At 41.9% G+C, this 24,460-nt stretch overlaps 1 protein-coding gene across 1 annotated transcript in view; it reads right to left on the bottom strand.

The window, feature by feature from the left end:
• Positions 1–24,460, bottom strand: part of LOC124556143 (glycine-rich cell wall structural protein-like) — a 139,865-nt gene that overhangs the window by 5,583 nt on the left and 109,822 nt on the right. Inside the window, exon 7 of the mRNA XM_047130157.1 lies at positions 24,167–24,331. Coding sequence (XP_046986113.1) covers positions 24,167–24,331 — 165 coding nt within the window. The remainder of the gene's footprint in view (positions 1–24,166; positions 24,332–24,460) is intronic.

Raw genomic sequence — 24,460 nt, 5'->3', positions numbered from 1 at the left:
TAATGAAACAATTAAACAGAAACAACAGTCGACAAGGTAAGTAGGTATTAAAATTGACGAAGGGGTCTCCTTCAAGCTGTTGATGCTACTGTTGCTGATTACAGGTGTAAGGAGACTAAAGACCTAGAGTCATCAGTCTCCAATTCACCCTCTAAGGACGTTACAACAAAAACTGGCAAGAGTAAATACTACAGATTATACTTGCACTATCACAAATGAGAATATACCACTGAGTTCATTATATGTTTTGCGGCAAGCACATGGACACATAAATTCCACCTGGCAACAAACATAACTGCTGCGAGGTACAGGTAGAATGGTGTGCTACTATAGGTATCAGGAGCTTTTAGAACTACATCTCTGGAAGATCTTTGTGTAGTCGTATAGAGCCGCACCTAGACTAAACACAACCATGACACTAAATGACAGCAGTAATGATAGAGATAATGGTAGAGAAAATGAAACATCATACAGCGATACAGAAACAGAAGATGGAGCAGACACACACTAAGACAAGGTCACACATAAAACAAACGTAGCTACAAAACTACATTAAGAATTAAAATATTATTACAGATAGAAATACACACAGGCACAGCTACTAACAAACTTGTGAATAAAGCAAATGCTGCCCAGAAATATATAACTAAATGTTCCTTCCTAACAAGCCTCATGAAAAACTGATAGCAATAACTACTATAATAATTATCTTCAAGACGTATTTTGTAATAGTCTGTAAACGGTGATCAGTTAGTTCTCTTATGGCCACTTTAAAACTGTAATTAAGTGAGCAATTTAGAAAACTAGCCGTTGACGTACAGTTCAATTTCATGAAGAACAATATAAAGTCAAATCAAAAGGCAAAATTTTACTGCAGTTTCGAAGATTTCCCTTCTTATCATTGTGATAACGGACAGCCACCTTATCTATCCTTTCTTATCTTTCTGTTATTTACCTCTAAATTACTCACATTTTTATTTAATACCCTGAATTTCCTGTAACTAATTTAATTATCTTTGCAACTTATTATTATTATTATTATTTCTTTGACACTTAGTTGCTGAAGACAGTATTTTCAAGAAAAAGAAAGGAATAAAGAAGTGAAAAACTTACAGTTTGAAAGGACTACACATACTCATTGTAAAACACCTGCGTCAACACTGGACAGTACTCTATCTTTCAGAGATCAAATAACAAAAACAGACGAAAAATTGAAAACAAGAAACAACAATGTCGTAGAGCTGTGTAGTACAACCTGGAGAGCATCGGCATCGACCCTCTGCACAGATTATTGCCTTCTCAACCACTGAACATTGTGTCCACTCTGACTAAACAACACACATGCACAAAAAACTGACGAACAGCTAAACAACGCCATGTGAATGATTGTTTGTCTTATTAAGTCCACACCTACGGAATGACTATCAGTACTAAACCACATTCTACTCCTTCAACTACGATGTGTAAACGCTCTCACGAACAAGTACAGGAAGATATCGAATAGCAAAAATCTACTAATCAATCAAGATACTGAGGATGCAAGCCATAAACGAAGCCACTCTGGACCAATGATCCGCAACCGTTTACTAGTCTTGATGCATGCAGGCAGGTCTAGACTCAACATGGCACTCCAAAATGCCTGTCCCCTCAAAATCATATGAATCGGGATATAATTATGAATTATTACTTCGTTACTTAATCAGTTATTATCACTACTGTTATTAACAGCTTATTAACTTTAATTCACAGTACAAAATAGACATTTCTAATACGAAATTTAAAGTAAATAACTCTACTCATACTTAAATGTGATACTTGAGCCTGCTTAGCTCCACACAACTGATTTGTGGCGAAATCATTGACAAAGCAAACCTTGTTTCTTCATCGGTGAATTTGAGTCTCTCTCTCTTGCTCTATCTCTCTTTGATGTTTTAATTTCAGCGAACGTCGAGAAGAAGATCACAAAAATAAGTACTTGAAAATGGCAATAACACATTAACTGTCATCTCAGAGATAGGCTGATATTCACTCCTTACTGACAACCAAAATGTATACAAAGGCACTTCGAAAAATTTTGATATCAATGTTATGTCTGAATTCAAGTTTCAAAAAATTTTGTTAATGTTTTGCCTGCTTTCAGATCACCAGATCCCCTTGCAAGCCTAAACCTATAATATTTGGAAGACGTTTTCAATCCTCAAATAGATCATGAACCTAGTCAAAATCTTCAACACTCTCTTCAAAGCATTTTTTGAAAGTCTGCTGTAAGAGTACTAAAGTCATTAATTAAGTCCATCAAAACTTCATTACCGTCAATAAGGAGCCACCCATGTGGGAACATCTCACACCATCCACTTTCAATTGTCTGTATTCACAATTTTAACTTGTTAATAAATCTCCGAATGTTATCCACACTAGTCCAAATATTCCCGTTTCTACCTTGTATTTTTCTGTTTCGTTTCAGTGTACGAATATCGTACTTATTTTTGTAGTAGAAATGCAGTGTGCTGTAAGCCAATTTCTTGACACGAAACCTTTTTGGGGCCTCTATGCGATGAAGTCCACGACTTTTACTACTTCATCCACCAAAATTTTTAGAGGAGATGGCAACGACTTAGCAACAATGGCTACACGGTGATTGAGAGTGTTCTGGCGTAACCACAAGCGCCAGAATGAAGACGAAGATAGCAAGACCAGGGAAGGCGGTGAAACGACGTCGGCCAATGGAGCACGGATTAGGACCGTCCCACGGCAGGAGCGACCTCTGTAAGAAGAGAATATAAGCTCCGCTCCTGAGCCTCGGCCGCTCAGTAACGGGACAGCATTCGCAGAGTATTAGCGCGGCCTAGCAGAGAGTGCTACGAACAGTTATAAGTGATCCACAAACTGTGAGTCAAAATTGCATTAACGTTGTATATAGCAAAGGACTCGGATTTATGTTGCATGTCACCCATCGCTTGCGACACCATTGTTATTTCAAAGTTAAGTATTGGCAACCTGCTTTATTGAAATAAGACTGCTTATGTAATTTGATAAATTTGTTTTATGGCATTCTGAGAACGCATCCTTTAGGCACCCTACACGAGACCAGTGGGCAGGATCCCACATTTTGCGACGAGTATCCTCCGAACCCTGTGCTAGACAACCACGGACTTTTTTCATGTGCTGCCGTCTTAATTCTCCTTTGTCTTTACTTTGCAGGGGCGCTCATTTGCATTAACAGTTTCTTGTCGTTTTTGCTAATTCGTATTTTCAGGTGGGCGTTGCAGAAATTTTCTTCACTTTTGTCCTTATTTAGATTGATTGCCTTATCTATTTGTTGCATTTGTGTCTTCCAACATGCCCACTCCATCTGTGCCGCCCTCTGCTCAGGCGCCGCATCCGCAAGCGTTAGATGGCACACACCTAATGCAGATGTTTCAGTCCTAGATGCAGCAGATTTCTGCACTACTCAGCACGGTGCAATGCTTCGCACCCAGCAGAACGAGCACAACCTACAGTAACACCTACTGCTATACTACCTTTTTGACAATTTCGTGAACAAGAAGAGAAATGGCTCGAGTGGTTTTCCTAGTTCGAAGTCCATACCCTCACTCACAATGTACCAGGTACTGTGAAACTTCCACATCTGTTATCTACGGTAAGAAGAGCAGTGTTCAGGTTAATTCAAAAACTCTTTCCTAACGCCACTCTACGTGAACTGTCTTATGGAACATTTATCTCTTCACTGAATAACTATTACGACCAACAAGTGAATGCGGTAGCAGCTACGTATCAATTCTTTAATTGCAAAAACGGTCAGAACAAACTTATTGCGAGTGGGTAACAGATTTGCAAGGTATGACAAGCAAATGCAAATTCAAACATGCTTGCGGTGCCTTATATTCAGATATTATGTTGCGTGATGCAATCATGTACAGTGTACCTGATGGCAAACTCAGAGAACAGATTTTGAAACAGTCCAATCCTTCATTTCAGCAGGTAGTGCAAAAGCTAGATCAGTACGATTCTGGTGCCTTGTTGGCTGGTACATTTGAGCTGCCAGCCATTTGTCAGGTTGAGTCCCTTGCTTGCAACCGAGCGAGGTGGCGCAATGGTTATCAAACTGGACTCGCATTCGGGAGGACGACGGCTCAATCCCGCGTCCGGCCATCCTGATTTAGTTTTTCCGTGATTTCCCTAAATCGTTCCTGGCAAATGCCGGGATGCTTCCTTTGAAAGGGCACGGCCGACTTCCTTACCTAATCCGATGAGACCGATGACCTCGCAGTTTGGTCTCTTCCCCCAAACAACCCAACCCAACCCTTGCTTGCGACCGCCCCATTCCGCACCGGCGGCTTGCGCTAGTCACGCCGAATAAACAACACTGCATGCCACGTACGCAGTTCGCTATACAGGTGATCGGAATTAAGTCTTACCCTCAATGTTATTCACAGCACAAACGCCAAGACTGCCCCTCCTGAAAAGCTCAGTGCTACGCTTGTGTTAGGAAAGCACATGTGCAATCCGTATGTTTGCATAGCAAAACTAGCAAGTGTGCAGTTTCTTCAGTGATACGCAAGTCCTACAAACTATTTGTTCATTTACTTATTTGTGTGAAACGTGTGATATTTCAGTTGGACATGGGTGCCTCTGTCCAATTGCTCATTCGTCACACATATGAACTGTTGGGCTTGCCACGGCTGTCTAAAACTAGCACGCAACTGATGGCTTATAATGGACAAGATATTCCCGTTCTTGGAAAATGTACTTTGCCTGCCATGTATCGCTCGCATATGCAAATAGTGACCTTTACATTGCCACAATCACGCGACTGTGAGAACATTTTTGGTCTTATTCTTTTGATTTGTTTGGTTTTGCATTCTGGACAATGTGTTGTCAGTGTCTGCTTTCAATGCAAAAGGCAGTGTAGCTAACTTGCTAAAAGAATTTACGGAATTCTTTTCTGAAGGTTTGGGCATAGCTAACAATTTTGTTGCACATGTTGCGCTGAAAGACAATGCTCAGCCGAAATGTTGCCGGGCCAGAACTGTTCCCACCGCATTACGGGACAAAGTCGCTGCTGAACTTAAGAAATTGCAAGATAATGGAGTTATTGCACCCATATCAGCTAGGCAGTGGGCAAGTCCACTGGTTTATGTCCCCAAACCTTCCGGTCGCATTTGCCTCCATGTTGACTTTAAGTCTACAGTCAACCCTGAAACTGTGACTGATTCTTACTCATTGCCACGCCCAGAGGATCTCATGTACAAATTACGCACTGGACGCTATTTTTCAAAAATTTATTTGCGCGACACGTATCTTCAAATCCCGCTCGATGAAGAATGTCAAAAAGTGTGTGTCGTACTCATTTCGGTTTGTTTAAATATTGGCGGTGGCCTTTTGGCAGTGCTGCCGCATCCGACATTTTCTAACGGTATTTGGAACAGCTGACTGCACAAGTGTCAAACTGTTCAAAGTATTTCGTCGATACTGTAGAAGCAGGTCACACACTTGAAGAACATATTGCAAATTTACGTGCTTTGTTTCGTGTTTTATCTAAGGCAGGACTAAAGTGTAAACTAGACAAGTGCCACTCTTTTAAAACCTGAGTCGCGGTGCCTTGGTCATGTCATAAACAGTCAAGACGTACATCCTCTTCAGTCGCATTTGTTAGCTATATGGCACTTGCCAGTTCCTCACAATATCACAGAATAGTAGTCAGTTTTAGGGAAAATGAACCGTTACATTCGGTTCATACCGAATGCTGCACAAATCGCAGCTCCATTGCATCGCTTGCGTATCAAGAATGTTCCCTTCCTTCGGACAGATGAGTGCCAAGTAGCTTTTCAAAAACTTAAAGATGCATTGCTCAGTGGTCGATACTTAGTTTACTTTGATCCTGACAAACCAGTTGTATTGCAAGGTGATGCTTCCTCTTACAGAATCGGTGTGGTGCTTTCGGACAGAATTGGTGAAAAAGACAGCTCAGTGCAACTATCCACAAATTGAGAGGCTTTGGCTATTGTGTCTGGTGTCACCAAATTCCACCACTGTTTGTATGGCAGAAAATTCTACTTAGTAACGGATCACAAGCCATTGCATTCCTTGTATCATCCGTTTAAGCCTGTTCCTGTATTAACTGCCCAAAAATTGTAAAGATAGGCTTTATTGTTGTTTCAATACCGGTACGAAATTATGTATCGTCCGACAGCTGAACATGGTAATGCGGACACACTTTCATGTCTTTCAATTGGCCCTGACAGACTTTGACGCTTCTGCTGCATCTTGTTGTCACATCGATAATCAATATTCTGAATTGCTTTTCCCCTGAACTATAGGAAAATTGCACAGACCAGGGAAGCTGATTCAGATTTGAACATTTTGAGAGCATACATTCGCACATCTTGGCCTCGTTCCTTGGATGGCATATAGAAATCTGTAGTGTGCCGATACTTTGCACGTCGGCATAGGCTCGCTATACAGAAAGGTGTGCTTCTTGTTCAAACTGACAGTGGTCAGTCACATGTGTTGTCCCTAAAGTTTTGCAAAAAGAAGTGTTGCAGGTACTTCGCCAAGGACACTGGGGCATTGTTCGTACGAAACAGTTAGCACGTCGACACTGTACTTGGAAGGATATGGTCACCCAAATAGAACAGATGATGTCACAGTGTCATGCACGTGCGGAAAATGAATCCGCTCCATCACAAAAAATCTCTGCTTGGCCTAATTCGTAATCGCCATGGTAACGTGTGCACATAGACTTTGCAGGATATTTTTGGAACACTCGTTGGTTGATTGTGATTGACTCATGTAGCAAGTTTCCTTTCGCTGTGCCAATGAACTCGACAACGTCGCGTTGCACAATTCAGATGTTGTCGTCGACTTTTAGCCTCGAAGGTTTACCTGAAGTCATAGTCTCAGACAACAGACCTCAGTTCACGCCAACTGAATTTCAAACATTCTGTGAATGCAATGGCATACGGCATCTGACTAGTGCGCCGTTCCATCCACAGTCAGTCGGCGAAGCGGCACGTTTTATCAGAACCTTCAAAAAGCAGATGGCCAGCTTCGCTCTGCACACATCAGGGATCAAGCATTGCAACTGTTTCTCACTTCATATCGTTCGCACCCACACGATGGACCATCAAGGGCTGAATTGGTTCACGGCCGTCGCCATCGGACACTGCTCCACCCTCCTCAGCACCCGGCGCCGAAGGAAGGCTTCGCACCGCATAATATTGCGTTTTACAGGGTTTTTAGCGGAAGCAGACGATGGGCGCGAGGCGAGATCGCCCGTCGATTTGGCGCTTGGATGTATTTTATTTCAGGTCCAGACGCCATGCAGCTCTGACATCACAGTCAGATTCGCCACTGTCATGTGCATGGCGGTCCTCCTATGTCTCTTCTCCGAGATTCTCATATCCAGAGGATAGCGCGCCCACAATAGCTGCCAGAGGTTGTCATCACAACACCGTATAACGACCCCATTGAGACGGAGCCTTCGTCTCCTCCGCCCATTCTCCTCCTACCGATGGAACTGGACCCGCCAACACCGCAGCAGTCGTCACCTTCTTCATCTGGTTCATGGCAACTGGAGGTGGACGTGTACCCTTCTGATCGTTTTCCCGGGAACGTTTCCGTCAAAGCGCAGGCGGGATGTCGGGGTATCGCCGGAAGCTTGGCGTCATCTGCAGCCACAGCTTCTGGCCTGGCGATGCGCCGACACTCCGGCCTCCCCTGCCGTGGTCGTACTCCCTATCCCTACACGACGACGGCCCGTCGCTTTGGTGAGGGGGGGGGGGGGATGTTCTGGCGTATCCACAAGCGCCGGAACGAAGACAAAGATTGCAAGACCAGAGACGGCGGCCAATGGTGCGTGGATTAGGACCACGCCACGATAGGATCGACCTCTGCAAGAAGAGAATATAAGCGCCGCTCCTGCCAGCCTCGGCAAGAAATTAGCACGGCCTAGCAGAGGGTGCTACGAACAGTTATTAGTGATCCACAAACTGTGTGTCAAACTTGCATGAACATTGGATATAGCAAAGGACTCGGATTTATGTTGCGTGTCACCCATCGCTTGCGACACCATTGTTATTTCAAAGTTAAGCATTGTCAACCTGCTTTATTGAGATAAAACTACGAATGTTATTTGCTTGAATTGTTGTATAGCATTCCGAAAATGTAGCATCCTTTAGGCACCCTATACGAGACAACGGGCAGGACCCCACAGAGACAATGGTCATTTCATAAGCTGCAGTTTACGCTCATAATTTACACATCAAGCCTTCCCCTTAGCATGTTATAGAAGCAACTCCAACTGTACAAGCACTAACACAATCCTCCCAAGTTAATTCATTATGGAAAATATTTCTTCAGTGGTTGGTCATTTAGGTAATTCTTTGTAAAAAAAAATTACTTACAATTACATCTCCATCGTCATATCTTAGGTAGGACAGAAAGTTTAAAATATTCTCACAATCAGGAGCTTTTAAAGAGATGTAACCAAACCCACAATAAGAAAGCTACTTTTTTAAGTAGCGATGAAATGGTCTGTTTAGACAAATGTAACGATTATTCATCCTTTTATATGACGATTTAATTTATGAAATTCAGAATACAGTTAAGTAAAAGTCCATTTAAGAAAGACATAAAGGAACAGATTGTTTTTATTTAGCTCAAAGATATGTGACAAGATGATACAAATTTAAATCATACTTATCAAGAGTTTGTATGCAGAGATTTAAAATGAGATAATTTTATGGAACGTGTAGTAAATGTTGGAATGATGGATTTATCCTCCTTACAATGAATTTAACAAGTAAATCTAATGAAATGAAATATCAAAATCAGATTGAGGGTTCTATAAAAATATAATTGTTAACTAAAGAAACAGAAGAAACATGAGTGGTGGAAAAGTACCTGCGACCAAGCGATCGCAAAGAGACAAGCAGCTTCGCTAAGATGGAGCTCACAGAAGTCCGAAACAATTATGGAGAAGTTCACAGAACAGCGCCAGCTAACTGTCAAAACCATCAGGCAGGTTAAACGTCAGTACACTCAGGACCAATTGACTCAGTTAAATGAAGATTTGAAGGAGAATGACACTAGAGACTTTCACCAAATTTTCAAGCGAAACCTTAGAAGCTATGCCCCATCCAGCTTACACTTCAGAGGACGAGATGAAAACATAGCCTACAATGACAAAGACAACTGGCGCACATTGGCCAAATATTTTGAGACTCTCTTCAACTGTGAGTCCCCTGAAACCTTCTTTATCTATCAAGACAGTCCCAGACAACCAAACTCTCACCCTCCAACAGAAGAAGAAGTGAAAAACATCATTCAGTCTCTAAATCTCTCTAAAGTACTGGAGGGGACTAGGAAATTCCGTTAAGGTCCTAGACCCGATGAAGGGAAACTCCTGATCTCACCTCCACGCGATAGAGAGTGGGCAACGTCACTTCATGTGATGGCTAACGTAGACAGTGACCGAGAGATGACCGGGATAAGTCATCACCGCAGCATTTGCTGGACGTGGCACCCTCTTGCCCTGGAAATGAGAAATCATTTCCAAAGGCGGAAGAACCAGCTGATGGTCAACGGTATAGGATGTGGAAGGCAATGGGAAACCACCACATTAAAGAAATACGGTTATCCCAAGCATCAGCAGTAAACCATGTCAGTATCTTCTGTAAAATTTTCCGGAGATAAAATAGTCCCCCAAACGGATCTCTGGGTGGGGACTGCAAAAGATATAGACAACGTGAAGGAAAAGAATCCCAGTTTTAACATAGCCAGTTGGAATGTGAGTACACTGCTTCAGTGTAGCAATCTAGAAAATGTAAAACTTGAAACGGAACGACTGGAAATCGATATCCTAGGCATATCGGAGATACGATGGGCAAAACCAGGTGATTTCTGGCCTGGAGAATACCGGAACTGACCAAGATAGACCAGTAATGGGAGGAGTTGGAATAAATTTGAGGAAAAACTGTGGCTCACGTGTCAAGGGATACGCACAATATAGCTCTCGAATAATACTAGTAAAACTTGAAACTAAACCAAAGGACACTGTGATAATACGAATATACATGCCAACATCGAAAGAAGAAGATGCAGTCAATGACGAAATATACGAAGAAATAAGTAATGCGATGAGAAATGTTAAGGGAGATGAAAACCTGATTGCCATTGGGGACTGGAACGCGATTGTGGGTGAAGAACTGGAGGAAGGAATTGTTGGCAAATATGGACTTGGAAGAAGAAATGAAAGAGGAAATCGACTAATTGAGTTCTGTTTGAGGCACCAATTAGTTGTTGCAAACACACTTTTCCAACATCACAAACTAAGAAGATACACATGGAAGGCCACTGGAGACCTGACGAGACAACAGCTTGATTACATTCTAGTGAAAGAACGTTTTAGGAAGCAGGTAAAAGATTGCAGAAGCTATCCGTCTGCAGACACAGGCAGTGATCATAACCTGGTCCTGATGAAAAGTTCACTCAGGTTCAAACGTTTGAAGAAGCCAGTAAAACTTAAATGGGAAGTAGAAAAACTGAAAACTGAGGGACTGGCAAAGCACTATGCTCATGAAAGAGTAAATGATGACTGGGATCAAATTAAATCTGGTATACACAAAGCAACAGAAAAGATTGTTGGAAGAACTGAAACCAAAAACAAGAGGAAATGGATTACAGTAAATATTATTGAGCTTATAGAAAACAGAAAATTATACAAAAGTGCACCTGATGAACAAGGAAAAGCTGAATACAGAAGACTAAGGAATTTAGTTAATAGAGAAGCTAGGAAAGCAAAAGGAAAATTTTCTTGAAGAGGTGTGCAGGGAAGTGGAAGAAAATATGCAAAACGGAAGAACTGATTTAGCCTACAGAACAGCAAATCAATTTTTTAACAAACGTAAAACAACACTCTCAGGCACAATTGAAAATAGAGAGGGGAAAATGCTGTTTGGTGAAGACATGGTGAAGAGATGGAAAGAATACATAGTTGTGCGCCGGAACACCTATTTCGGAGGAAGTAATAGGAAGAGAAGAGCAAGTAGACGAAGATGACAAGGGAGATGACGTTCTGCAAGAAGAATCTGACAAAGCTCTAAAAGAACTACGGGACATCAAAGCAAAATGGTTCAAATGGCTCTGAGCACTATGGGACTTAACATCTGAGGTCATCAGTCCCCTAGAACTTAGAACTACTTAAACCTAACTAACCTAAGGACATCACACACATCCATGCCCGAGGCAGGATTCGAACCTGCGACCGTAGCGGTCGCGCCGTTCCAGACTGAAGCGCCTAGAACCGCTCGGCCACCGCGTCCGGCAAAGCCAAAACAATTGCAGCTCTGATGCATATAAATACTGCGGCCGGCGACAACAAAGCAACGGTTATTGATGACATCCCTTCCGAACTAATAAAGAGTTCTCGTGACAGCATGAAAATGATGCTGCTTAAACTTATTAGGTCCATCTATAACACAGGAGAGATACCGACAGACTTCCAGAAATGTATCGTTGTTCCTATACCAAAGAAGGCAGCAGCTAGAGAATGTGAGCGGTAAGCCTAATATCACATACATCAAAAATTCTCATAAAAATAGTTCTCAAGAGAACTGAAGAGAAGGTGGAGGATATTCTGAGTGAAGATCAGTTTGGTTTCAGAAGGGGATTGGGAACAAGAGAGGCGATTCTGACACTGAGACTCGTTATCGAAAAGCAATTACAGAAAAATAAACCAACTTATATTGCCTTCGTAGACATGGAAGAGGCATTTGATAGCGTTATCTGGCAAGAGATGTTCAGAGTTCTGAGAAAAAGTGGAATAAAGTACAAAGACATCCCTGTGATACTCAGTTTCTAAAAGAATTAGGTGGCAATGATTAGGAACTGTCACCAGGAGCAAGAAGTAAATATTAGAAAAGGGGTAAGACAAGGGTGTGCTCTCTCTCCTCTTATATTCAATGCTTACATCCAGGAAGCTATAGACCAAGTTCGAGAAACTACTGAGGTGGGGATCAAAATTAATGGGCAGAAGATAGACATGCTACGTTATGCAGATGACATTGCTATAGCCACGGAGACAAAAGAAGATCTAGAGGAAGTCCTCAGAACAATGGAAAAAAATCTATGCAATCAGCACGGAATGAGAATAAACAAGAAAAATACTGAAGTATGCAGTACAGGAACAGAATATGAACCTCTGAGAAAGAGAATTGGAAGAGAGGAGATGGAAGTGATGGAGAAATTTACTTACCTGGGAAGCAAAATCACAAGGGATGGTAGAAGCCGGAAAGAAATTGCGAGCAGAATACAAAAGGCCAAAATTACATTTAATCGGTGAAGGAACTTACTCACCTGCCACAATATCAGTCTGAAAATAAGGAAACGTATCATGAAAGGTTTCGTTTGGAGTGTGGCACTATTGGATGTGAAACTTGGGCAATTGGAAGAGAAGAGAGAGAAGACGGCTAGAGGCCCTGGAGATGTGGTGCTATAGAAGGATGATGAAGATCAGCTGGAGAGACAAAGTAACAAATGAAGAGGTGCTTAGAACAGTACAGGAAACCAGATCTCTGTGGAGGCACATCCAAACAAGAAGAGACGAACTTATAGGGAACATCCTACGACACAATAACATCATTGGAACAATAGCAGAAAGAGCTATTGAGGGAAGGAATCGACGGGGGCTACCAAGGATATCATACATGCAACACATCATGAATGACGTTGGAAGTAACACATACGTGGAAAAGAAGAGGAAGGCAGACAGAAGAGAGGAATGGCGCTCTGCTGCAAATCAACCTCAGGGTTGAACACTAAAAGAAGAAGAAGTCTCTGAAGAATAACAGAGTACCAGAAGAAGACGCTATAGTTGCAGAGCTGTGGAAGCAGACTGGAGACAAAGCAATCAACAAGATGACCGAGATCCTACGGAACATTTGGGATACTGAGAAGTTACCAGATGACTGGTTATCTGCTCTGATCCACGTCTTACACAAGAAGGGCGATTTGACTGACATCAACGATTACAGAGGGATCTCATTGATACCAGTCACCGATAAGATACTATCTGAGGCATTATTGAACAGAGCCGAACCTCAATTGGACCCAAAGCTTGGAGATTATCAGGGTGGTTTTAGAAAAGGAAGTTCTTGTGCTGAACAGATCCTTAACGTGAAGTCAGTCCCAAGTCAAATTGAACTAGCAAATAAACAGTACGTAGTTGCTCTCGCTGACTTCAAGAAAGCATACGATTCAATCGACAGACACACTCTTATGGGAATTTTTCAGGAAATGGGCCTGGACCAGAAAACCTACAGCATTTCCAAAAGACCCTGAGTAACCCTAGATTCCGAGTAAAGTTCAGGGGAACACTTTCAGAAAGCTTTGAGATAAAGACAGGAGCTAGACAGGGAGATGGACTTTCACCTCTTCTCTTCAACTGTGCACTGGACAAGTTGATCAGAGAGTGGCGAAAAGAAAATCACAGATGTAGCCAGGAAGAGCCTTCTCGCTTTCTACGGACATATCACAACGATGGACCAAACAAGACTAACCAACCGACTTCTCAACTACTGGAAGAGCACGAATTCGGTGACATCATGACTGATGGAAGTCAAGAAAGACATCCAGGAACTTAACATAACTGAAAGTGACATTAGAAATCGAGCACTTCTCAGAAGGATACAAAAAGAAAAGAGGTTTCAGGGCAGATTACCCCGTAAAAAGACCGGCGCCCTTTGGACAAAGGAGAGAAAGGAGAAACATAGCCAGAGAATGTGGGATTAGTGGGCAAACATCAAGTCCCTCTCCAGGCTGAAATGTTTAATATCGTGGTCCTTAGCTGGTCCATTCGAAAGAATGAGAAGAAGTTGTTAACTGTAAACATTAAACATAAATGTTAAATGTTAACATTCAACCTCAGCCATAACATTAAATGTTGTAAACATAAATATTAAACATAATTATAAATTTGAAAAATATAAGTACATTAAAGCTTTGTCACAAATCGGGATGCAAATCAGAGACCTTGACCCTTGGTGTGTGAGAGCTCCTACTACTGAGCTATCAGGGCACCATTCATGACCTGCCCTTACAGTTTAACTCCAACGAGTACCTCTACTCCTTCCTTCAAACTTCACAGAAGTTATCCTGCCAACATTGTTGGACTAACACTTCTAATGATGGGAAGTATAAATAATACACGGACACACTTCATACTCAAAACTAAGAATGGGATGGGAAGCAGTGAAGGTATTTGTATAGAATCTGAACCCAAAGAATAAATTCAAAACATTTTGTCTATGGAATGGAGTTGGAGAAATGTAATTATTACGAAGCAATAAATAAGAAAGTATTTTACAAGAAGAAATGTTTTTCATTCATTACTAACGATTTACGAAAAGCAGATTTAATAGAGGTAGATTGTGAAAAATTGAAAGGAACTTCAGAAATCAATAAAGGATAGAAATATTTATTAATAGTAAGTAATCTATTTTCGAAGTTCTAGAGGGCTGTTTTAGATAAAGGTCAGACTGGTTAAAAATGATAGAGCTGGCTTTTAAATTATATGCAGGGTGTTAAGAAACAGTCAAAAATACCTGTAATCGTTTAAGTTGTGCTGAGAAATAATTGTTAAGAAAAAATCCAGTATGTTGCGCCATTTCTGAGTTAATTAGCATTGAAGTTAGCCAATCAGCCCATTGCTTGCACAACTTCAAGCAGCCTACCAGAGACAGTGTCGCCAGACATTTTGTTATTTGGGTTTCCTTTACCAAATAAGAGAATGATACAAAAATTGGACATGAGAAGTAAGTAAGGATCAAACCCGAGTAAAAGGTTGAGTAGTCTCGCGCACTACTATCTACGCTCTGAGAACAGTTGACACTAATTATGTCTGGTGGGTCTCTTGAATTAACATCTGCCACTAACTGACTGATTGACTAACGTCAGTGCTAATTAACTCGAAAATGACGCAACTTGTCGAATTTTTTCTTAAGATTATTTATCAGTGCAATCTACTTATTCTCCAACACACTTACAAGCTTTTCAGACTTTTCTGACGACCCTATACAAAGTAACAAAACTAAGAAATTTTCAATTAGGAGAAGGAAAAGAATTTTTGAACACTGAACTAAAGCTTAATCACTGCCCTAATTTCACAGAGTTCAAAGCTGTTGTTGTAGAACGACTTAATGTAACACCCAAAGAAAAAAAGATGGAAGAGATTTGACCCACAATGTAATTATAAGTAAGTAAATTTAGTTTCAAAATTGGTTAAAATAATACTACTACAGAATTACAGCAATGGAAGCTAAAGCTGTAAATAAATATAATAAAAAATGCACATAACATTTTAAACCTCTTGTAAGTAAAATACACTCCTGGAAATGGAAAAAAGAACACATTGACACCGGTGTGTCAGACCCACCATACTTGCTCCGGACACTGCGAGAGGGCTGTACAAGCAATGATCACACGCATGGCACAGCGGACACACCAGGAACCGCGGTGTTGGCCGTCGAATGGCGCTAGCTGCGCAGCATTTGTGCACCGCCGCCGTCAGTGTCAGCCAGTTTGCCGTGGTATACGGAGCTCCATCGCAGTCTTTAACACTGGTAGCATGCCGCGACAGCGTGGACGTGAACCGTATGTGCAGTTGACGGACTTTGAGCGAGGGCGTATAGTGGGCATGCGGGAGGCCGGGTGGACGTACCGCCGAATTGCTCAACACGTGGGGCGTGAGGTCTCCACAGTACATCGATGTTGTCGCCAGTGGTCGGCGGAAGGTGTTCGTGCCCGTCGACCTGGGACCGGACCGCAGCGACGCACGGATGCACGCCAAGACCGTAGGATCCTACGCAGTGCCGTAGGGGACCGCACCGCCACTTCCCAGCAAATTAGGGACACTGTTGCTCCTGGGGTATCGGCGAGGACCATTCGCAACCGTCTCCATGAAGCTGGGCTACGGTCCCGCACACCGTTAGGCCGTCTTCCGCTCACGCTCCAACATCGTGCAGCCCGCCTCCAGTGGTGTCGCGACAGGCGTGAATGGAGGGACGAATGGAGACGCGTCGTCTTCAGCGATGAGAGTCGCTTCTGCCTTGGTGCCAATGATGGTCGTATGCGTGTTTGGCGCCGTGCAGGTGAGCGCCACAATCAGGACTGCATACGACCGAGGCACACAGGGCCAACACCCGGCATCATGGTGTGGGGAGCGATCTCCTACACTGGCCGTACACCACTGGTGATCGTCGAGGGGACACTGAATAGTGCACGGTACATCCAAACCGTCATCGAACCCATCGGTCTACCATTCCTAGACCGGCAAGGGAACTTGCTGTTCCAACAGGACAATGCACGTCCGCATGTATCCCGTGCCACCCAACGTGCTCTAGAAGGTGTAAGTCAACTACCCTGGTCAGCAAGATCTCCGGATCTATCCCCCATTGAGCATGTTTGGGACTGGATGAAGCGTCGTCTCACGCGGTCTGCACGTCCAGCACGAACGCTGGTCCAACTGAGGCGCCAGGTGGAAATGGCATGGCAAGCCGTTCCACAGGACTACATCCAGCATCTCTACGATCGTCTCCATGGGAGAATAGCAGCCTGCATTGCTGCGAAAGGTGGATATACACTGTACTAGTGCCGACATTGTGCATGCTCTGTTGCCTGTGTCTATGTGCCTGTGGTTCTGTCAGTGTGATCATGTGATGTATCTGACCCCAGGAATGTGTCAATAAAGTTTCCCCTTCCTGGGACAATGAATTCACGGTGTTCTTATTTCAATTTCCAGGAGTGTAAATAAAATCAGAACAAAGCAAATTTAACGATATGTTTGGAAAGCGATTACACTAAATTGAGCAAGGAAAGTTGGCTGAAACCAGATTTAAACAGTAATGAAATTCTAAACTCAGATTGGAAGGTATACCGCAGAGACAGGCTGGGCAGTGAAGGGCGAGGCGTGTTTATAGTGATAAAAAGTGGAATAGTATCGGAGGAAATTGACGGAGATTCGAAATGTGAAATAATTTGGGTGAAGGTCACGGTTAAAGCAGGCTCAAACATGGTAACTGGATGTGTTTATAGGCCCCCTCAGCAGCTGTTGTGGCAGAACACCTGAAGGAAAATTTGGAAAATATTTCGAGTAGATTTCCGACCATGTTATAGTTTTGGGTGGAGATTTTAATTTACCAGATACAGACTGGGAGATTCAAACTTTTATAACTGGTGGCAGGGACAAAGAATCCATGAAATTTTTTAAAGTGCATTATCTGAAAACTACCTTGAGCAGTTAAACAGAGAACCGACTTGTGGCGATAACATATTAGACCTTCTGGTGACAAACAGACCCGAACTATTTGAAACAGTTAACGCAGAACAGGGAATCAGCGATCATAAAGCGGTTACGGCATCGGCGATTTCAGCCGTAAATATAAATATTAAAAAAAGTTGGAAGACTTTTCTGTTTAGCAAAAGTGACAAAAAGCAGATTTCAGACCACTTGACGGCTCAACACAAAAGTTTTATCTGAGGTACAGACAGTGTTGAGGATCAGTGGACAAAGTTCAAAACCATCGTACAATATGCATTAGATGAGTACGTGCCAAGCAAGATCGTAAGAGATGGAAAAGAGCCACCGTGGTATAACAACCGAGTTAGAAAACTGCTACGGAAGCAAAGGGAACTTCACAGCAAATATAAACATAGCCAAAGCCTTCCAGGCAAACAAAAATTACACGAAGCGAAATGTAGTGTGAGGAGGGTTATGCGAGAGGCGTTCAACGAATTCGAAAGTAAAATTCTGTGCACTGACTTGGCATAAAATCCTAATAAATTTTGGTCTTATGTCAAAGCGGTAGGTGGATCAAAACAAAATGTCCGGACACTCTGTGACCAAAATGGTACTGAAACAGAGAATGACAGACTAAAGGCCGAAATACTAAATGTCTTTTTCCAAAGCTGTTTTACATAGGAAGACTGCACTGTAGTTCTTTCTCTAGATTGTCGCACAGATGACAAAATGGTAGATATCAAAATAGATGACAGAGGGATAGAAAAACAATTAAAATCGCTCAAAAGAGGAAAGGCCGCTGGACCTGATGGGATACCAGTTCGATTTTACACAGAGTACGCGAAGGAACTTGCCCCCCTTCTTGCAGCGATCTACCGTAGGTCTCTAGAAAAGCGTAGCGTTCCAAAAGATTGGAAAAGGGCACAGGTCATCCCCGTTTTCAAGAAGGGATGTCGAACAGATGTGCAGAACTATAGACCTATATCTCTAACGTCGATCAGTTGTAGAATTTTGCAACACCTATTATGATCGATTATAATGACTTTTCTGGAGACCAAAAATCTACTCTGTAGGAATCAGCATGGGTCTCGAAAAAGACGGTCGTGTGAAACCCAGCTCACGCTATTCGTCCACGAGACTCAGAGGGCCATAGACACGGGTTCACAGGTAGATGCCGTGTTTCTTGACTTCCGAAAGACGTTCGATACAGTTCCCCACAGTCGTTTAATGAACAAAGTAAGAGCATATGGATTATCGGACCAATTGTGTATTTGGATTGAAGAGTTCCTAGATAACAGAACGCAGAATGTCATTCTCAATGGAGGGAAGTCTTCCGAAGTAAGAGTGATTTCAGGTGTGCCGCAGGGGAGTGTCGTAGGACCGTTGCTATTCACAATATATATATATATATATATATATATATATATATATATATATATATATATATACGAGGGCTATCCACAAAGTACATTACGTTTTGGAATTAAAAATAAATAAAGTAATGGAATTTTCTTTTATTATATACAGATGAAAGCCACACTTAAATACTACTTTTCTACATAGTTGCCATTTAAATTTCCTTCCTCGTAAAATTCGGCCGCCTGCGCCTTCAACCACGCAATGACTGTCTTTTGGGACAGAAAAGGTGTGATTTTTGTGGATTTTCAGGAAAGAGGCACTACAATAAACTCTCAAAGGTATTGCCAAACTCTGCACAACCTCAGAAGAGCAATACAAAACAAGCGCAGGGGAAAGTTGGGCTCAAAGGTCTTGCTGATTCACGACAACGCCCGGGCCCACACGGCAAATGCCACTCGCGAAGTTCTCGAATCTTTTAAGTGGGAGTTGTTTCCTCATCCGCCGTACAGTCCCGACCTGTCACCGAGCGACTTCCACTTATTCCCAGCAATGAAGAAGTGGTTGGCTATGCAGCGTTTTGATGACGACGCACAGCTTCAAGAAGAGGTAACCACGTGGTTGAAGGCGCAGGCGGCCGAATTTTACGACGAAGGAATTTCCAAGCTCGTCCATCGCTACGATAAGTGCCTTAATTTAAATGGCAACTATGTAGAAAAGTAGTATTTAAGTATGGCTTTCATCTGTATATAATGAAAAAATTTTCCAATACTTTATTTATTTTTAATTCCAAAACGTAATGTACTTTGTGGATAGCCCTCGTATATATATATGACCTCGTGGATAAAATCGGAAGTTCACTGAGGCTTTTTGCGCATGATGCTGTAGTATATCGAGAGGTAGTAACAATGGAAGATTGTACTGAAATGCAGGAGGATCTGCAACGAATTGACGCATGGTGCAGGGAATGGCAATTGAGTCTCAATGTACACAAGTGTAATGTGCTGCGAATGCATAGAAAGAAAGATCCTTTATCATTGAGCTAAAATGTAGCAGGTCAGCAGCTGGAAGCAGTTAATTCCATAAATTATCTGGGAGTAGGCATTAGGAGTGATTTAAAATAGAATGACTATATAAAATTAATCGTCGGTAAAGCAGATGCCAGACTGATATTCATTGGAAGAATCCTAAGGAAATGCAGTCCGAAAACAAAGGAAGTAGGTTACAGTACACTTGTTCGCCCACTGCTTGAATACTGCTCACCGGTGTGGGATCCTACCAGATAGAGTTGATAGAAGAGATAGAGACGATCCAACGGAGAGCAGCGCGCTTCGTTACAGGATCATTTAGTAATCGCGAAAGCGTTACGGAGATGATAGATAAACTCCAGTGGAAGACTCTGCAAGAGAGACGCTCAGTAGCTCGGTACGGGCTTTTGTTGAAGTTTCGAGAACATACCTTCACCGAGGAGTCAAGCAGTATATCGCTCCCTCCAACGTATATCTCGCGAAGAGACCATGAGGATAAAATCATAGAGATTTGAGCCCACACAGAGGCATACCGACAATCTTTCTTTTCACGAACAATACCAGACTGGAATAGAATGGAAAACCGATAGAGGTGCCCAAGGTACCCTCCGCTACGCACCGTCAGGTGGTTTGAGAAGTATGGATGTAGATGTAGATGTAGAATGGTAGCTAATATTTGAGATAACTTATGTAGTACGATCTAATCCAGTTCTATGTAAGCTGAAAGATGCAAGTGGAAGTAAAATGAAAGCTGGTTTTCAGGAATACGAATTGCAGAAAAAAAAAGATGTTGATACTGTTGATAGAGTTTTGAAAAAAGAGATGTTAATGTATACATTGTATGGATAAATTTTTTAAATTTTTGTGATAGGTAACAAGTAGTAACGTAATAATATATTGCAATATATAATATAATAACATGTTGTTGTTTTATAAAAGAAATTGTAATTCTATAGAACAGAAAGTAATTTTACAAAATCCAGTGTGATAAAAATTGTTTCTCCAACTTTTACCACTTGTATTCTACACAATTACGAAAACATGTTTTTGTTAACCTGTTATAATTGTCTTATTACTAGTATTGTAACCCTTATTCTATAAATGCTGCTCAAAGTCTTTTCACTTGTTCTTTGCATTATCCGAAAATGAAATGCAATGCTACAATTTTGTTTTGAAGTAGTTCTCTACTTAAATAATCTTATCTCACTTCTTCAATAGCTTCATTATTAGCAATTATAGGCATTCTGTATAAAATTTTAAGTGGTTCTGATTTCTCTACAGGAAATAACATGTTATTGTAGAATTTCTGATTTTATTATTATTTAGTCGTAATTTGTCTAGTATTAATTTTTGAACAGTTTCAACAAAATATAATTCCTTCGCTAACCTTATTCTGTATGATATGAAGAAGGATTTTAAAATTATCTTAATAGATTTACAACTTATTCAGTTGCTTATGTATATATGACAGGACTAGTTATCAGCATGTGGTATTAATTGTACTCAGTATATCTGTCATGTGAACTGACAGGGGAAACAAGAACATCAATACAACAAATATGTTACAACAAAGTTTGGAAGGTAGGAGACGAGGTGCTGTCGGAAGTAAAGCTGTGAGGGCGGGGCGTGAGTCGTGCTTGGGTAGCTCAGTTGATAGAGCACTTGCCCGCGAAAGGCAAAGGTCCCGAGTTCGAGTCTCGGTCCGCCACACAGTTTTAATCTGCCAGGAAGTTTCATGTTACAACAAGTCTTATGATTAAGTTGTTCTTACTATTATTGGTAACCTCACGCAGAAAGCCATTTCAGGGGCAAACTACTTCTAAGTGTGTGTTTTTGTGTCCGATATGACAGCAGAGGCCGACTGAACAAAGGGCCAAACTGGCGATTGGAAAACGAGTTCGCATTTTAGAAGCTTTTCTGGTACGCAAGATAGAGACAAATACACTGTATAGCCTCGGTGCAAGGACACACACTGGGTAGAGTGAAGCTAGACAATCTCCAGAAATAGCTCTGAGATTCAGATGCAATCTGGCCTATGCTATGACTACTGTCACACTATGCCGTCCATACAAAAAGTTATGATGCTGATTTTTCCCCTGGGGTATAAGCGACGCAAGCACAGCATTTATGACTGCAGATTACGAAGATCTGTAAACTTAGGATGTGTGAAGTTTCAAACAATTCCGACAGATGACAGAGCGGTAGTGAACCATTAAAATGGCTTCTACAGAAGATCCTCGTTACAAGAAACGTCGCGTAATCAAAATCACAGGTGACCAAACTTGGTATTATTAATCTGATCCTGCCACAAAACGATAAAGCGAAGAAATGGTCACTGATGGTTCTCAAAGACTGAAGAAGGTGTAATAATGCTGTGGGTATCAAAAAAGGCGATGTGCCATGTCTTCAATTTCGATCTGTCACTCATTCTGGCTTGCAAACATATTCACGCTTTTTTATGCTGAGAGAGAAGGAGTCAGCGGCAGTGGGAAAGAGGCGGAAAAGTAATAAATAGTGGAAGATAGCAGATAGTGTTTATGATATAGAAAACGCGAAGGAGGCAAGGGCAGTGTGAGAGAAGAGAGAGACGCAGTATGTAGTTGACAGTGGCAGAACAGTGCTAGGAAAAGAGTGAAGGAAACAGTGTCAGTAGTAGCGGAATAAAGAGAAGGAGAAAGTGGAAGTGGGCGAGAGTCAGTAATAATGAGAGACGGAGTTTATCGCAATGACAACGAGGAAGAGAGAGAGAGTGACGGCGAGAAAGACAGCCGCAGTGGGAAGTAGTTAATGTGTGGGTACCAGTAAGAGAGCAAGAGGGAGACAGTGATAGTGAGAAAAGATGTTATTAGTGGGACAGAATAAAGGGAACTGTGGCAGTCGGCCGGTGTGGCCGAGCGGTTCTAGGCTCTGCAGTCTGGAATCGCACAACCGTTACGGTCCCAGGTTAGAATCCTGCCTCGGGCATGGATGTGTGTGATGTCCTTAGGTTAGTTAGGCTTAAGTAGTTCTAAGTTTTATGGGACTGATGACCTCAGATGTTAAGTCCCATAGTGCTCAGAGCCATTTGAACTATTTTTGGACTGTGGCTGAGAGGCAGGAAACAGTGACAGAGAGACACAAAGAGATGATGACAATGAGTTGGGCTGAATGACTGAGTGAGAATGGGCAATTGGTAGTGGATGAGTATGAACGACTTACAGCGGTGGACTAGCGGCTGTGTGCGAATTACAGTTAGGGGAACTTGTGAGAGTGACAGATGAGGTGCATGTTAAAAAGAGCTCGAATATGTTCGTAAGCCAAAACTTTTGGTAAAACTTTTAAGGGCGCTGAGGAAACTAGAATGAGGCAGGTGGTACCTCACTATTCAGATAGAGTCCTTAAAACAGGAACATATTCACCCCATTCCCCCTCCGATAGGAACATTTTCCCGCTGGTCAGTGCTAGAGTCTTACAGTGTTTATAATAATAATAATGAACATTTAAAAATAGTTGTGTGACTGTGAGACACTCAAACCCTTTTCGTTTCTACTTGCTAAAAAACTTTATTTACCCTACAGGGGGCAACAAACCCAGGTTGGGTATTATTGGACTATGGGAGATATTGAGATCTGTAACGGAAGACGCAATAATGGGACATACCTAAATCATTTTCATTATTCTGATAACAGTCTCTTGTGTAAACGAATTTAACAATGAATGGAAAATCTTAGTTTTGTTTGGAAAATAGAGTTTGTTTGGAAGTAGGAGTGAAATTCAATTGTAATAAGTGTAAAATAATGCATGGCCAGCTCATCGAAAATAAACTAGTGTATATATTGACAACGAGGTTGAACAATAATTTTTAAAGAAGTTGAAGGCAGTGGCTGAATGGACAAGAGCTGAAATAAAAAAGAAACTAGTAAAAAACTGACCTTGAATAAACGTAATAGGGTGTTCAAAAATGAGCTTCCCAGTAGCATGAAAAGAATTTTACAATATGTGTAAATTACCGGTTTTGATACGTGGAGGAGTTTCGTGGATTTTTAATGCGAAAGTCATTCAAAAACTGATGGTTCTTCAGTGAAGAATGGGCTGTTACTGAGAGGGACAACGGAGCACATACAAATATACTAGGTACCAGGCTGAAATGAAAGACATAATTATGACTAAAATCAAAACTATATGTAGATGCACGAGGGACCAGCCACACTCATAAATGATAGATGGACTCAGAGTAATGTCTACTGTATTCTGAATAGGTAGCACGGGTCAGAGACGATGACTTAATGCAAGCTGAGTGAACGACATCAGAGATCACGCAAGTGTCGCACAGATGCATGACAAAGATTGTAATTCAGTGAAAACTCTACAGGACGCCTCAGTATGGTAGTGGCTGTCAAATGGCTGACTGTGATGTGGATTATAAAGATGGTGCACCCTCTCCGCGATACGATGCTGCAAAAGTCTGCTCCGGCAGATGAACCTGCTCCAGTAGCTAGAAACTCACCTTTGATACCGTTGCAGGGTGGACGGCCACACACAGCCGATACACCATCGTGTGAGCAGTAGCACCGCTCACATCCGATCCTGAATGACGTGCCTGGAATACACGTCTGATTAGCTGCCATGTCGCCAAGTCCCTTCAGTATTGTTCTGGGTCCGCATTCTTCATCTAGAAACATATACCAGAAAAAAAAGAATAGCAAGGTGCATTAGGTATTATTGAAGGTATTTTAATGTGTCTTTGCAACTACAAAAACTATCTATTTTTGTTAGCAAACGCGTTTAGTTTTACTGAAGT

The sequence above is a fragment of the Schistocerca americana genome, chromosome X (assembly GCF_021461395.2).
Source record: "Schistocerca americana isolate TAMUIC-IGC-003095 chromosome X, iqSchAmer2.1, whole genome shotgun sequence".
In the NCBI taxonomy this organism is placed as follows: domain Eukaryota; kingdom Metazoa; phylum Arthropoda; class Insecta; order Orthoptera; family Acrididae; genus Schistocerca; species Schistocerca americana.
The sequence above is the reverse complement of the archived record's forward strand: the minus strand, read 5'-3'. Positions and strand labels throughout refer to the sequence as shown.